The 16,589-nt window shown below is 31.9% G+C and overlaps 1 protein-coding gene across 1 annotated transcript; it reads left to right on the plus strand.

Annotated features, from left to right (window-relative positions):
• The first annotated feature begins 10,923 nt into the window (after positions 1–10,923).
• LOC126733147 (probable methyltransferase PMT27) lies at positions 10,924–16,059 on the plus strand. Its single transcript, XM_050436338.1, has 8 exons — positions 10,924–12,310; positions 12,734–12,883; positions 13,759–14,029; positions 14,277–14,387; positions 14,476–14,650; positions 14,936–15,208; positions 15,303–15,497; positions 15,593–16,059. The coding sequence occupies exons 1-8, from the start codon at positions 11,066–11,068 to the stop codon at positions 15,807–15,809; spliced, it is 2,637 nt and encodes an 878-aa protein (XP_050292295.1). The 5' UTR covers positions 10,924–11,065; the 3' UTR covers positions 15,810–16,059.
• Positions 16,060–16,589: the final 530 nt, after the last annotated feature.

Consider the following 16,589-nt stretch of genomic DNA (forward strand, 5'->3'; position numbering starts at 1 on the left):
ATTGTTTTTTTTTAAGGGGTTAAGGATTATGTTTAGAGAGTCAAGATTATCTTTATCGAACCAAAATTCTTGTGATTATCAAATAATAGTTAATTTAAAAAATAATATGTATATAATTTTTTTTGAGGGGGGGGGGGGGGGGAGTCAAGGTTTACGAGCCATCGAAAACTTAAAATGGCCAAATTTCCCCATATCCTTTAAATTATCAAAATAACCAAATTACCTTGAAACAACTAAAATGACAAAAATTCCCCCACCATTGAAAGGCCAAAATATTCAAACAGAATTTTGGTCACTCTGGATATTTTTAATCATTTTAAAGGTTTTAGGTTATTTTAGTCATTTTGAAAGTTGCAAGGGTATTATATTTTTTACACCAAAACAAATGTGGCCAAATTAAATTACGTGGTTACATTGAAAAGTAAATTATATCATTATATATAATTGTCATTGAAAAAGATAGATTTGTTTTTATTTTATTTTATTAGTTAATACAATAATGAAATGAATTTAATTAATTAAAAATTTTAAGTTGTTTTAAGTACCTAATATTTATTATTTAGCAAAAAAAAAAAGTACCTAATATTTATCCAGTTAAAATAAAGTATGGAGTAATAGTACATGTAACTATAATTACTAGCCTGTTCAATATATGTGTTTAAATACATATTTTCAGTTTTTAAATATTACACATATTTTCATTTATTTTTTTATCTACATATTTTTAAAAATACAAACAATATTATTAAAACATCAAGTAACCAAACGTACTCTGCACTACAGTCTACAGTGTAGCAGATTGAAATTTCCCTCATCAAATACTTCACTATTATTTTATTGTAATGTCATTATCAGTGAATGAAAACAAGCAAAAACTGTTGACAGGGATATGAAATTGGGTTTGTGCAAAAGAAAAGTGTATATGTAGCTATGCATTAATTGAAACTTGAAAGTTCTCTGCCACGCGCTATAAGGAAAGACAAAGAACCAAAGGCTCCAAGAGTGAAAAAAGGGCAATAGTTTTTTGGCAAGGAAGGAGAAGTGAATGATGTGTGCGAGTCCCAATAATTGTTGTACCGGTGCCTGTCATTCTCGAGCCCTGTGTTTGTTCCCATGGTTGACTACCACCTTATATCCCCTTTTATGGTTCACAGAGAGATATTAAACTTTTCATTAGGGAGAGAGAGAAAGCAATAAAACGCGCATTTGATCTGTGCCTATTTGATCATGATTTCCCATTTTCTTTCATTTTTTAATACTATCTAGACCCTCTTAAGATGCTTATAGAGCCTTGGGACTCAATTTTTTCTGCAAATCTCAAGGGGTATAATATAGAATGGAATTAGGGAGACCCCAAGAAGCCACAAATCCCAAAAATAACTAACTCCCTTCTTGGGTCACAAGCAAAGATTGAAAATTCACTAACAAATTTGCCAATAAACTTCACCATTTTCATGTTGCTTTCAACTTCCCACTTTTGAAGAAATTATACAGTTTTTTTTATTACGTTATTTATTCATCATTTCATTAAAAAACTTTCACTTGTTTAAAATTATTGAATGAGTAATCAGTTTCTATTTAAATAAATTTTTTAACTCAACAATTTTAAATAAATGAGAATTTTTTAATAAAATGATGAATTATGTCACTTATTAACCATAAAAACCTTATAATTTCTTCCACTTTTGGCTAGAACAATTGGAATCGAACCACTAGAAGTAATTGAAGGGTTTCTTATCCACTTGAAAGAGAGAGGGATGAGTGTGGCATTGTTGTAAAAGAGAGAGGAAGTCATTGTCAAGGCAATAAATGTGAGATTCAGCCAAAAATAAAAAATACACTTAAAAACAAAATAAAAGAAAAAGAAGAATAAGAAAATGACATTAAACGTTGGGTTGTCGTTGGCAACAGGAAAGTGAAACTAAAAATAAAATATGCGCAAAAGATTTGGTTGCCTCCTCTTAACCAAGCCAAACTCAAAATTACATTCTTTTGATTCGTTCCAGAGCAGAGCAGAGCAGAGCAGAGGAGTTGTTCTGGTGTCTAGATTCTGGATTCTGTGAACTGGGTACTTAGAGATATCGCAACACTTGTGGTTTTAGGGCCCACCATTTCTCGTCTTATAGTTTGGGGGTAGGACCATGTAAGATTAGCCTTTGGTCCCAATTTCATTTTCAGTCAGTGCTATTCTCACTATTGCGCATCACCACCAACCATGGGCCATGGCTTGCAAATGAATTTTGAATGGTTTATGTTTGTTCTTTAATAGAAAAATGTCATTCCACGAGTACCTCATCCATAATTCATGGCGATTTCATAAAAGAAAAAGTTTGGTGCTAAACATGTTTCTCACTTTTGTGTGTCACCACCAAGGCACTAACCATAGCTTGCAAATAAATTTTGAATGGTTTACGTTTGTTTAATAATAGAAAATCATTATTTCAAAGGAATTTTCTCTAACTTAATACGTGGTGATTCATAATGGAAAAGTTTGATCCTCACATTTTTGAAGCCATTTTGTTATAATTTATTATGCGGACAATTGAAGAAATCATTCATATATAAATTTTAGTTATATGACTTTTTGAATGAATCATATAATTTGTTTAAATAATATATATAGAACCAAAATTTATCCATTCATAAAATCATTCTTATGTATTTTTTAAACAAGTTACTTGGTTTTATCAATCGTTATATAGTGGATTTGAGGAATTTTCCTCTAAAATAGTTTAAATATAATTTTTTTTAATATAAACTTTTCTCTTAAAGAATTGAGTTGAGTTTGAGCTTGAAATTAAGTATGTGGAAAAATAGTAATTTTTAGGTATTTTTGGAGTACAAAAAATAGTGCTATCTCGACTCACATTCATAATAAGATCTACTTATTAAATTCATAATGAAGTCCACTGTAAAAACAAGAATAGAGAGGTTTGCTCATTTTCCCCTAAAAAAAAAAAAAAGAGGAAGGTACCAACTACCAACTCCCAAGATAACTTAGGCACTTCTCTGACAACTACTGACTCCTTTGTTACTTAACTTGAAAAAAAATAAAACAAAATCTAAATACAACTTGTGAATCGTATAGTAAAAAAAAAAAAATGTCAGGTCAAGTCAGTTTCCTTTCTCTAAATAAATAAATAAGAAAATGGTCAAGTCCATATCCATTCTCTTAACTTTATAAATATATAGTTCCATACCTCTATTTAATTAAGTGTCAAAAACTTTGCAACTATTGAATTATTAAGTAAAAAATCAATTACATTTTAATTAGAGTATTTAAACTTTCAAGTAGGATTTTACTAACAAGCATCCTAACTTCTAAAAGTGCTTAAGCTAGTATGCATTTAATGTCTTATCATTGAACTTTTACCCTTTTTTTTTCAAAAAATAAAATTTTAGAATATATATATATATATATATATATATCACATAACTATCTTGAATTTTTTTCAAGTAGACGCAACTATTTATTTTTGCTAAGTTTTCTTTCCTACCAAACAAAGAAAAATAGTAATCACCACCATTTTCTCTCATTCGTTTTATATCATCACCTTTCACCTGAACCAAACAGACCAACCAAAAGTATATGTGACATGACTATAAATATGGGACTAATTGAGTAAATAAATTGTAAAGTGAATTTGAAATTTTTTTAAGCAACTTGAACTTAAATTATGGAAGTTTGTCTCATCATGTATATATGTACGTGCTTTGATTTAAGTATTTATATGATGTATAGCATATTATTCCTATTTTATTTCCTTTTTCTTTTATATTATTACTTGAGTCCTTTTATTGTACCTTTAATGGTTTTAGGGTATACTAGCTATGATATCCAATGTGATACGAGACAATAACAAATGTGAGAAAATTATTATTATGTGTGAACTTGTTATTAATATCCGTCTAAAATGACAAAAAAAAAAAAAAAAATCTAAAAAACTGTATAATTGCTACTCAATGTGATGTTAATTAGCAATGAATATGGCGAAGTTGTAATTTCATTCCTACGTGGATATTAAACTCCCCCCGGCCCCCTCTCCCTTTTTGAGTATCCATTGCATATATTAACTTGAAATTTTTTTAATAAAGTCTAGCTACAAAATTAGTTGTTGCATAAGGTTACAACCTTATTCAATAAAATAAATATTACTAAATATTTTGAAAATCTAACTGTTGAATTACATATTCTTTATGCTTTTAATACACATGTCAAATTTTGTGTCAATCAGATATTATTTACTATATGATCTATAAGCTTATATTTTATGTATAATTTTAAATTATAAAAACTTGCAATTTAAATAATTTATTGATGATATAGCTAATGATCTTTTAATTTTCTAAAAATTTTGTAAGCATGAAGGATATAAAAAAAAAATGTAATCCAATGGTGTATTTGTCAAAATCCACCTCCAATAAAAAAGATATTGAGTAAGGTTGTAGCTTAAAATTTTGTAACTAAACTTTGTTTTTTTTTTTTTTTTATGTGACTTGAAACTTAATTATTCCCACTCTAAACATATACTTTTACTATTTAAGCTAAAGTCTGATAGCTACAACACGGATCAACTGTTTAGATTTATCAAAAAAAAAAAAGTTCAGAATTTCATGCGCATGAAATGTAAGGGCAAACCTTGAATTCATTTATTTCAATTCTATCTATTATATATAACCACTGAATTTAAGTGTAAGTTGGAACTTGGCAAAGATTTAATTAATTGTAAATCGTGTTAAACTAAGGTCGTAATTTACTTGTACAATCACATCCAAACTAGTTAGTTGGTGTCTTTGATAGAAAGAGCATACCCTTTCTAACCCTAGCTCGTTAACTTTTTACCATCTTCCTTCTTTCGTCAATCATGAGTGTAGCAAAATTCTTTCAATTTGTTAGGCGTGTTAATATTTTCTTCTAGCACAAGGATATATATACCTAACCTAAGAGGGTGCAAAACGCAAATGATAGCCTCTATGTGATACCATTACTTACCATCACAATAACAATCAAGTAATTGCCTAATTGGTATCACTCAAAAATCTCTTTGTATCATCATAACCATACCAAAAAGGGATTGCTTATAATGCAATAATTAACTTCGTTGGTTATTGATGAGTCTACTCACCGACATGAAGGTTAAAAAAAGTATGTTATTTTTCCTTGTAAGTAATACTCATTTTTTAAGAACAAGTGTTGAAATTTGTGGTTAGCATAGAAGTGCATTCATAGTACTTCACACAAACAATAAAATAAAAAATCCACACGATACAAAAATATAGTTCTATCACTTTCAAACCTACATGCGGTTATGGACAATACCAATCAAAATCCTCTTTGGCCATTATAACTACTGCTATCAATCAAATCTTACAAATCAAACTCACGCTTTGAAGACAACACTGACAAACACATAAATTAACAAAAATTCTCACAAATACTCACAAAACTCAAACACACAAATTCACAATCTCAAAAGTCAATATACTCAATATCTTTCTTTCACACAAATAATAAACTCTTAACTCACCAACACAGACATCTCTTAACACAAAATATTTACGAAATTACTTTTTGAAAAACTCACTCGTATTCTTTTAAAGGTTTTCACATTTTCATATATAGGAAGACTCTTATTGGGTCAAAGTCACCAAACTGTTACAATATTATTTATTTATAAGGTTACATTAATTCTATCTTTTGATACATAAAAAATGCTCAATTACTTTTTAACTAAAGATTTTTTTTTTTTTTTTCATTCCATACCAATAAATCACCTTTTCTTCTATACGAAGAAAAAAATCTTTCATTTCACTCCAAGGAAATCCCCCAAAAAGAAAAATCAAATAAAAAGTTGAGGCAAACTTTTGATAGAAAGGTTATTGCATTTGCTCTATGGTGGAAAAAAACTAAATCATTAGTCAACAAAATCTTTATACCGTGACTTTCAAAATACTTACAAAAAAATAGAAAAAAGTTATGGAATTGACAACGCCACAACTACATTAAGAAATATATGTTAGTTTGTCTTCGTTTACACATTGTTGTTATTCTTTTTGATAAGTAGAGAATCGCACGGTATCAGAAAAAAAATGACCACTCACCTTACTACCAAACGGCAAATCTCTTTCTTTATTTCCTCATATCTTTTCTTTTTCTTTTCTGTCCTATAATTGAAGGGAACCAAGCCCCACTGACTGAATGATAAAATTCGTACGCTCCCAAATGAAAGAATTAATATTGAGGGGTACACTTCGAATCAAAGCCTTGGTGGCTCCCAAACGGCGAATAACTGTGGATGTACATGTCCTGGATCACAAATCTATAGTGGACAATTTTTAGTGAAGTGGGCAAGCAAAGTACCATGTGTTAGGTATGAGGACCAAAACATAAACAGTCAACAGATTAGATGGATAATAGCTACAGCTTTTGTGTCTATAAAATTAGGAGTAAGTGACATGTAAAATGGTATAATTTGTGTTATAATTCGCTTTCGTGGTGAGTAGACCTGTCATTACACTTCTACCGCTCACAACTAAATGTGATCCTATTCTACCGGCACTACATAATCAAGCACATAGTCAATCACAATTCAAAAAAAAAAAAAAAAATTGATAATGGAAAGAAACTTTTATGGCTGTCCTTGCTTTGCACAATGCAGTGACTTGAGGTGTGGTCATCGTATTCATGTGGTGGTTTCGGCTTTGATTTATTTATTTTTACCAATCAATCCCCACACTACCATTGAAGGCTAATAATAAAAAGTTAATTTATAGGGTCATTGACTTGCTTGTCTTTGCGCCTAATTCACTTAGCTTGCAGTGTATAATGGAATAATTATAGTGATGTGGATAAGGGTATACAAAGATCGAAGGAAAACTACGACTTTCTAATGGCTAATTGTTTTTGTAAGGACCAGATGATGACTGGTCAACGGGGCTTGTGGCCCTGACCCTCTCAACTTTGTACACTAAAATTTACTAATGCTTTAATGAACACTTATTAGGGTTCACTTCTAGTAATTTGCTCAAAAACGTTACGTACCCTAGCTGAGACTATGATATAACATTTCCAAAATTTCAAGTAAGCCCCAGATTCATGTATATTATAGCAAATGACTGTTTGGGGTAAATGTATTGCCATCCCGAATTATTCGTGAAAACAATTTATTGGCCTAAAATGCAAACAGGGATGGATTTGCATGGGTCAAATAACATAGTGCGATTATCCGTGCTACATTTGGCATTAAAAAAGATAGTAAATAATGGGCTCTACAGACTTGCACAGGAGCACGTCAAAACCTGTCTACCCTAACTATCGTTCAACAAATGGTTCTAGTCTGGAACAATAAAAGAATAGACATGAACTTAGAAAATTCTAGCATTAGCATCCGGTATCTAAAACATATATCATTTTACCATTTCAAAATTTACTTTATTTATTATACCATTCTATTTTTCTTTTTCTTTTTTTTTTTGATGGGAACCATTCTATTTTTCAATATACCTAACATTTCAACTTTTATTTTACCATACAATAATAATATATTTACACAATAAATTAATATAACTCAATATCCAAATAAAACTCAAAATCTAATCAAATATTATTTTTTAAAAATACCATCTTGCAACATAAGATGGTATTGTAGCACAATTGTAAATTTTTTTACAATTAGAGTTCCAGATAATGCACACTTTTATAATTTTGATGCCATGAGTTTACAATTTGGGGAGTTTTACAACCCCAATGCCAATGCTCCTGTATCAGAATTCAGAAACATCAAGTTTTCATAATTCTTCTTTTCATTGATAGTTAACAAGAAAACTAAGGTACCTTAACACGAATAATTATGGCATATCTAGACACCAAAAATTACACAATTTTGTAATATTAATTTCTCATTAAATTACACAATTTCACTCATAGTTTGGGACTGATTTTAAATTTAACTATAGATTTCAAAAGGTTCTAATTAAACTTTCTAAACCGTTTCAATTTACCTTCTTAGTGATCAATTCTTATTAGCAAAAAGTAATAGAAATTCATATTAGTTGTAATCATGGCATATCTAGACTCTTTTTCCTTATGAATCACATATAGCATTTTGACACGAAAATAGATTACAAAATAACTTTAAGACATCATAGTTTGATGAAACTGAGTATTGTTTTGTTTTGTTTTTTTTGGTGGGTTTCAGAGGGGCAAGTTGAAAATATTTTAAAAACCAAAGTTTTTATTTTATTTTTAATTTTTTAATAAATAATTTAGGGTTTGATTAATTTGAAACCACCAAATTATAGGGAGAATTACATAAAATTTTTCCCAATTATTATATTTCAAAAGATCACCATATAATTAAATCATATATGGAGGTTGAATACTTATCGCATATGTAAAATATTTTTTGTAGTTAAATACTGGTTTTTTCCTCCAAATATTGTGTAAAATAAAATGTGGTACTTCCGCTATATATTAATTGTATCAATTCAGTCAATTTCATTCTTGGATCTTATTTTCTTTTAAATGTGGGGCATAAATTTAAAAGTTATTCTAAAAAGTGTAAAGTTTTTAAAAGCATATCAATTTTAACTATTAATTTCATTAAAATTTATGTGGAGAGTGAGATTCATGGATAACATTGACTTGATTTTGAAAATTGAGAAACAAAATTAATATAATTAATGGTGAAGGGAACCAATTTAAATTTACCCAATAATTGGAGGACCGAATTAGTAACTTAACCTATCTCCTTATTATTAACAAAAAAATAATTTTATAAAGGTGGAATTTTGTGGGTATGGGATTGAAAAATTTCCTGAGAATATGGTATGAGAAGAGAGATTGTGTCTTCATTAGTTAAATAAATGATGTAGTATCAAAGTTAAAATACTCAAAATTTTAGAGTTTTTATTTAATTAGTTTTTGGATGGTTGTGGAAATTGAAAAAAGTGCAAAGAAAAAAAAGATTTTTTTTTTTAAATTATTATTTTTAAATGGATAGCTAGGGAGCGGAGAAACAAACACTTTGGCTCTTATAGTCTTCTGCACCACAATTACTGTGAACATATGAATTGGAGATTTTAATTATTCTTGAACCATATATGCACCTCCGAAACTGGGTTTTGGTAGGTTCCATAAGGTGGATTCAATTGGGTTTTCGGGTATTATTTGGATTCTGTGGCACTCAAATTGCATAACTGTGGACATTAGTATCTCTTTTTTTTTTTTTTTTTTTTTTTTTTTGGCATGATAGAGATTAAAGCTTGCATGCCGTTGTGATTTGTGAATGTGTCTTCTTCTTCTCCTCAATGGTTAATAATTTTTGACCATCGATGCGGCACCACAGGTTGCTACGAGCTTGGGCTTTTGGGTTTTTTAAAAAGATTTTTAGGCCCAGTATTCTCTTCCTTGATAATCATGGGGAGTTTAATGGACTCTTATAAGTTTCTTGAAAACAAGTTGGTAGGCCCATGAACTTGGGTTTTCGTCAGCCTAAATTTACTTGGACCAATTAAAGATTAGAATGGGTCCAACATATATTAGGAAATGAATAGATAGGGGCTTGGCGAACCCAATTTGGATTTTTTTTTCTTTTTCTTTTTCTTTTTTTCTTTCTTGCACTTGCTTTTGGACCATTGCCCTATTCTTTTGCAAACAAAATCATCGGTCCCACGTGGGCACAAACCATTTAGGGAAAGTCTTATTACACACTTCCTATTGTATATCTTGCACACACATTCTTTTGAATTTGTGAAATTGTGTTAGTAGGTATATGATGAGTATAAAGAGTGTGTAACTATCATTACTCTTATGTTTTAGACATGGCTCATCGAGTCTTTTGTCTTTAAGACAAGTTTTAATTGCTAGTCTGATTCTTATACTAGTACTTGTAAGTATATTTAGTTGTTTTAATCAACTTTTTAAATTAAATTAATAAATTATGTGGGTTTCAATTAGTTCAACTCGTAAAGCATCTGATGATTGTATAAGAGATCTGAAGTTTCAATCCCCACCTACACCAAAAACTGATTGGTATCTTGGTTTGATAATAAAAAGTTATCATCAAGAGCGAATGCTATAGGTTGAAACTCCCTAAAAAAAATTTATTTAAATAAGTTACATAATTAGTTTAAAAAAAATCATATATATATAGCTAAAATTATGTATGAATACTCTCTTCAATTATCACATAATAGGTTGGACGAACCTAGCTAAAATGGACAAATACCTATACCCATGTGAGAACTTGATCAACTTAGGTGTCTAATTTATTTGAACTCTTGGTTTGTGCTTTAGACTACATTTTACAAGTGTTATTTTTCTTTGTTTCTATTTACTATTACTTTTAAATTAACTTTAGATGCTTTTTTAGGCTTTTTATTGTTGTTACTTAGTTTTAATATAAAAAATAAACATATTATGTCAAAAAATATTTAAAATATACCTAAAAAAATTAATTAATTGTCATACTCCAAACATTTCATACCTTAGTTATTCCAAAACTATTGTACCTCTGTATCCTTACTTGTGTCAGCTCTCGTGCAACTTAGATTTAGAGCCAAACTTATCTAACTGAAATTCTGAATTTTTTGTTGATAGTATTATAGATAAAGTTAAAAATTAGTTGAATTATTACGATGAAATCCTTGAATAGTATAAAAAAAGTGTAATGGGATCCATAAATTGTAACAAAAATAAGTTAGATAGTAGTAAAAATAAACTAAATAATAATAAAATTAAAAAATAAAAATAAAAGCATTTTTCATCCAAAGCCAAATGCATTTATAACTGAATTTATCGGTTTTTTTTTTTAAAAAAAAAAAATTAATCAATTATACAGGTGGTGTAACAAATTCCCTTATCCGACTCCTGTGGATCTTGAGACATTCCAAGTTGGAACAATTCTGTGTCTGTCAACTAATTTCACTTCCATCTTCCTCCACAAACATAACTGAAACCTCTCTCTCTCTCTCTCTCTCTCTCTCTACATTTTCAATTTCATCTTTGTCCACAAGAATTGAAACAAAAACACCCCACTTTCATTCTCTCTTAACACCAGAGAGTATGCCAATGGGAAAGTCCCGTATTAGCAAGAGGTCTTCTTCCTCTTCAAATTCGTACGCATCAACAGCAACAACATTGGTGTTTTTAGCACTATGTGTTTTGGGTGTATGGATGCTAAGCTCTAATTCTGTAACTCCCCCAGAAACAACCACTCGCAACACTATAACCAGAAAGGAACCCCAAACCACCACCAACACCAAGTCCAATCTTCCTGCCTTTGAAGACAATCCAGGTGATCTCCCTGACGATGCCATTAAATCTGATGATGAAGTTAACGATATTAATGGTGGTAAGTCTCAGCAAGATCAGAAGGTGGCGATATTGCCAGAGATTTCCAAGGACTCCATTGTGGATAATGGTGGTGATGCCATAATTACTGACAAACAAGAATCATCTGCAGAAGATTTACATGGAAAAGAATCTACTGAGGAGCAGGAAAAGCAGAAAGAAAGCGAGAATCAGAATACTGAGGAAAGCTCTTTCACTCAAAACCAACGAATTGAAGAAATAACCTCCGAGGAAAGCAAGCAAACAAGTAATAATAATGAAGAAAGCGAGCAAAACAGAGTTTCGGAAGAGAACAATGTTGAAAATCAAAAACCAAATGAAAATATTCAGATGCCTGATGAATTAGATCAAGAAAAAAGCTTACAACAGCAACTGAAAGAAGATGAAAGCCGTGAAAACACCCAAGAATCTCAGTATAATGAAGATCAACAACAACAACCAAAAGACGTGGAAATGAGCAATATTGAAGAAAAGCCTGAGACTCAACCACAGAAAGCGTACCAAGACGAATCTCAACAATCCCAAGCTGGGAATCAAGAAACGCAGCAAAAAGAAGACAACAAAGAGGAGGGAAACACTGAAAGCAACAAGGGAACTGAGTCAAACACGGTCGAGACATTCCCTGCTGTAGAGAACACGGTGATTCCAAAAGAGTCTAAAGAGTCAAAGAAATCGTGGGCGACTCAGGCAACTCAATCAGCGAACGAGAAAGAGAGACGCAAAGACAAGTCGAGCGGGAACGAGGGTATGTATGAGACCACGTGGCAGCTATGTAACGTGACAGCTGGTCCTGATTTTATACCATGTTTGGACAACGAGAAAGCTGTGAAAAAATTGCGTAGTACCAAACACTTCGAGCACAGAGAGAGGCATTGTCCTGAAGAGGGACCCACTTGCCTTGTCCCAGTTCCGGAGGGTTATAAAAAACCCATCGAGTGGCCCAAAAGCAGAGATAAGGTAACACGTTTTGAGTTTCATTGAATCTCAACCGTTCGATTGGATTACATGATGAGAAATAACTCTTTTTTTTGACATTGATGAGAAATAACTCTTATTGTCTTTTTAACTGAAATCATGATTTATGTGTGTTTTACTTGTTTTATGTAATATTTGTGCTTTTATGGGTCCTACACTTGTTTTATGCACTATTTGTGCTTTTATGAGTCCTGCAAGACTACTTTTTTATCTTAACTTTATTTTAATAATTTAAGTTTTAAAATTTTGAAAATAAATTAGCATTAATTTTTTATGTCTCATGCTATGTAAATAAATTATCGGAAATAAGCAATGTATAATAATCATCGTTATTATATATATATATATATATATATGATCTTGGTTGGTTTACTCTTTCGAGTCTTTTCAATTGTGATTTGGCAGATATGGTACCACAATGTACCACACACGAAGCTTGCGGAGGTGAAGGGGCACCAAAATTGGGTTAAGGTGACCGGTGAGTTCTTAACTTTTCCTGGTGGTGGGACTCAGTTCATACATGGTGCGCTCCACTACATTGATTTTGTTCAACAGGTAACTAACCTAACCTAACCTAATTGATTCATTAAATGGACCATGCATATTATTAGTGTCTTGTTTGGTTGTCGATGCTTTTTCTTGCTAGGATATTCTCTATGATCTTTGCCTTTTTGTCTTTTTAATGATGGTCATGGGATCATATAGGGTTTTAGTTTAGTGAACACTTCATTAGGTGCCCGTTTTAGAGGACACTCTAATAAGTGAACACTTTCCAGTTCCACAATACAATTTTTCTAAAGTACTTTATTTTTTTCTAACTACCACCTTTTATAACAATCAACTTTCAAAAAGTTCAAAAAAAATGCCCCTAACAACGTGTTGTGTAATTATTTGTTCACAATTTTTTTTTTTAATTGTAATGTTTTGTGTGGTGTTTATACTTTTTATTTTAAATATTCACGTTTTACATATGATGTCAAATAGTGTGAATACTTCTAAACAAGAAACAATTAATACCTAACATAACACTTTTTGAAAGGATTTTATATATATATACACATATATACATATATACTACATTCAGTCTATTGGTTTGTTTCCGAAAAAAAAATTTCCTCATTTTTATCATTGATATTCAATGTAGGATATCATTAATTAACTAACCAAACCACTCATATGCAAATATTTTAACAGAAAAGAATAAGAAAAAATGTTTGAAAAAATGAACAATGTGTAACTCAGTATTTTAGTTTGAAAATTGAAAAAAAAAAAAAAAAAAAAAAAGAGAGAGAGAATGATAAAAATGATTGTTTTTCTTCCCAATAATGGTCTCTGGAATTGTTTTAATTGGCAATTGACTTGTGCATATTTGCATGTCCTTCCTTCCCTGACATGGTCCATGGTCCATGATCTTGAATTGGTGACTGCAGTCAGTACCTGCCATCTCTTGGGGGAAGCAAACTCGAGTCATTTTGGACGTTGGCTGCGGTGTTGCCAGCTTTGGGGGTTATCTTTTCGACAGAAATGTTATTGCAATGTCTTTTGCACCCAAAGATGAACATGAGGCTCAAGTTCAGTTTGCCCTTGAAAGAGGAATACCTGCAATATCCGCTGTCATGGGTTCTCAGCGCCTTCAATTCCCAAGCAGGGTCTTTGATGTTGTGCACTGTGCACGTTGTAGAGTGCCTTGGCATGCAGACGGTTCTAACTAGCTACTCTTCCTTTATCTTCATTACTTTACTTCTAACTGGTTTTCATGTTTTGTTTTTGGGGCATTGATTCTCACACTAGTTATTATTGATTGTCCATACACATCGTTCATTTCACATTTTAAATGTGAATATCAATAATAATAAAAAAATTTGAACATTTGTGTATGTCAATGCATGTAAGAGAACAATTTACCGCTATTTTTGCGTTGCAATGACAATATCAAATTTGGGTGCAGATGGTTTGCATCTTTTGGAATTGAACCGCGTTCTAAGACCAGGGGGTTATTTTGTCTGGTCTGCTACTCCAGTGTACCAAAAGCTCCCAGAAGATGTGGAAATCTGGAAGGGTAATAGCATTATAGAAACCAACATTTCTTTATTTATAGGCAGTTTTAGACTTTAGTGTTAGGCTGACATATGTAGTCATGTTTTTAGCAATGTCTTCACTGACGGCCTCCATGTGTTGGGAGCTGGTCACCATAAAGAAGGATAAACTAAATTCTGTTGGAGCTGCCATCTACCGCAAACCTACCACAAACAATTGCTATAACCAGAGAAAACATAAACGTCCACCAATGTGCAAAGAAGATGATGATCCAAATGCAGCCTGGTATGTTTCTGCTATTCCTAACGTCTAAAAAGAATAGAACTTTGAGTTATCAATCATATTATTTGTTATTAGAAAAATCCTAGAGATACTACAAAAAGCTTACAAACTGAAGTGTCGAGAATATAATTGGAGCCACTTAAACAATGTAATAAATGAATGTTTAAATTAGTTTTTTTGTTATTGGTGACAAGTCTGTTTCTAAAATTTATGTTGCGAAAATTTTAGTATATCTAGCAACACTATTGTTGAGCTTGTTTGATTATTTTTTTGTTGGACCATTTCCAGGTATGTGCCACTGCAGGCATGCATGCATCCAGTGCCCGTTGACAATGCTGAGAGAGGCACCAAATGGCCTGAGCCTTGGCCTCGTCGAGTACAGACACCTCCTTACTGGTTAAACAGTTCCCAGATGGGAATTTATGGGAAACCATCTCCTCAAGACTTTGCCACAGACCATGAACATTGGAAGCGAGTGGTGAGCAAGTCATATTTGACCAGTTTAGGCATCAGCTGGTCCAATGTGAGAAATGTCATGGACATGAGAGCAGTCTATGGGGGGTAATCTTTGTCAATTTATTATTATGCCGAACCAAGGCTCAATATGCCAGCCATATAAGACCATCATTTAGGCTTTTACCACTTGTTTGTGCAGATTTGCAGCAGCTCTAAAGGACCTTCCAGTATGGGTCATGAATGTGGTGAACATAGACTCTCCAGATACACTTCCCATTATCTTTGAGCGAGGTCTTTTTGGCATATACCATGATTGGTGTGAATCCTTCAGCACATACCCACGCACTTACGATCTACTGCATGCTGATCATCTATTCTCAAGGCTGAAAAAGAGGTAGAAATGGCTGGGTCATTGCAATATAATTTTGTGATCTTTCACTCTCTTATCTTTATAGCACATTGTTGGTATTAATTTTTTGGCTTCCACAGGTGCAAACTTGCTCCTGTAATGGCAGAGGTTGATAGAATAGTCAGACCTGGAGGTAAATTGATTGTCCGTGACGAGTCCAGTATTTTTCGGGAGGTTGAGAACTTGCTGAAGTCTCTGCACTGGGAGGTTCACGTAACCATCTCCAAGAACCAAGAAGGGTTGCTCAGTGCACAGAAAGGCGATTGGCGGCCAGACACATATGTAGATTCTTCCTGATCATGGAGAGAACATAGGTTTTTGGTTCTAGTTTATATGGTACTCTCTGACATTTTGAAGGCTAGCATCTTTAGCGCAGTAGTTATCATTGAAGTGTAACATCATTTGCTGTATTCAGCAGGTAGATGAATTTGTTACATCAAAATTGTTAGTATTTTGTAAAACTGTGAGATATATATTCAATGGAAAGTGATTTAAGTTGCCAATTGGCAAAAATTATTAATCTTAAATCCAGAATACTTGGATATAATCATGGCTTGGAAAGCAAAGTGATGTAATCGACCAATTGGCAGATATTATTCATCTTCAACCCAGAATCTTGGATATAATCAAGGCATGGAAAGCAATTTTTTTTCTCCCTTGGTCACATTATGAAGGCCACATTCACTAAGAAAATGAAAACATTATCTCCTTTATACAGGTTTAAAGGCAATCCGCATAAATTCACTATATAAAACTAGTCCTGGGATGTAGAACATTATCAGCCGAAAGCTGCTTAGATAGATAAGACATACCTAGCAGACTTCTTTGGGGATTATTCTGAAACCAGTTTGGTTAATAAAAGGACTAAGAAAACAGTAAATCCCAGCAGTTTGGCTGCTCTGCAGCTTTGGCTGTTACAAATTCTGATTAGTTACCAATAATGGCTAGAAGAATCCCACTCTTAATGTACTATGATAAAGAATGTACTAGGTTCCAGCCTCAGGTAATGTATGTTAATTGCTTTCTTCAAATTATTATATTCGGTATTCTTGTTGCACATCTAATTTTTAGCATTTA

Source organism: Quercus robur, chromosome 6, assembly GCF_932294415.1.
Source record: "Quercus robur chromosome 6, dhQueRobu3.1, whole genome shotgun sequence".
In the NCBI taxonomy this organism is placed as follows: domain Eukaryota; kingdom Viridiplantae; phylum Streptophyta; class Magnoliopsida; order Fagales; family Fagaceae; genus Quercus; species Quercus robur.

Excerpts from the sequence above, each read along its gene's own strand:
- LOC126733147 (XM_050436338.1), top strand. The coding sequence starts at position 11,066 with ATGCCAATGGGAAAGTCCCGTATTAGCAAGAGGTCTTCTTCCTCTTCA. Across the intron at positions 12,311-12,733 it reads GGCCCAAAAGCAGAGATAAG|ATATGGTACCACAATGTACC; the intron begins GTAACACGTTTT and ends GTGATTTGGCAG. Across the intron at positions 15,209-15,302 it reads ATGAGAGCAGTCTATGGGGG|ATTTGCAGCAGCTCTAAAGG; the intron begins GTAATCTTTGTC and ends TTGTTTGTGCAG.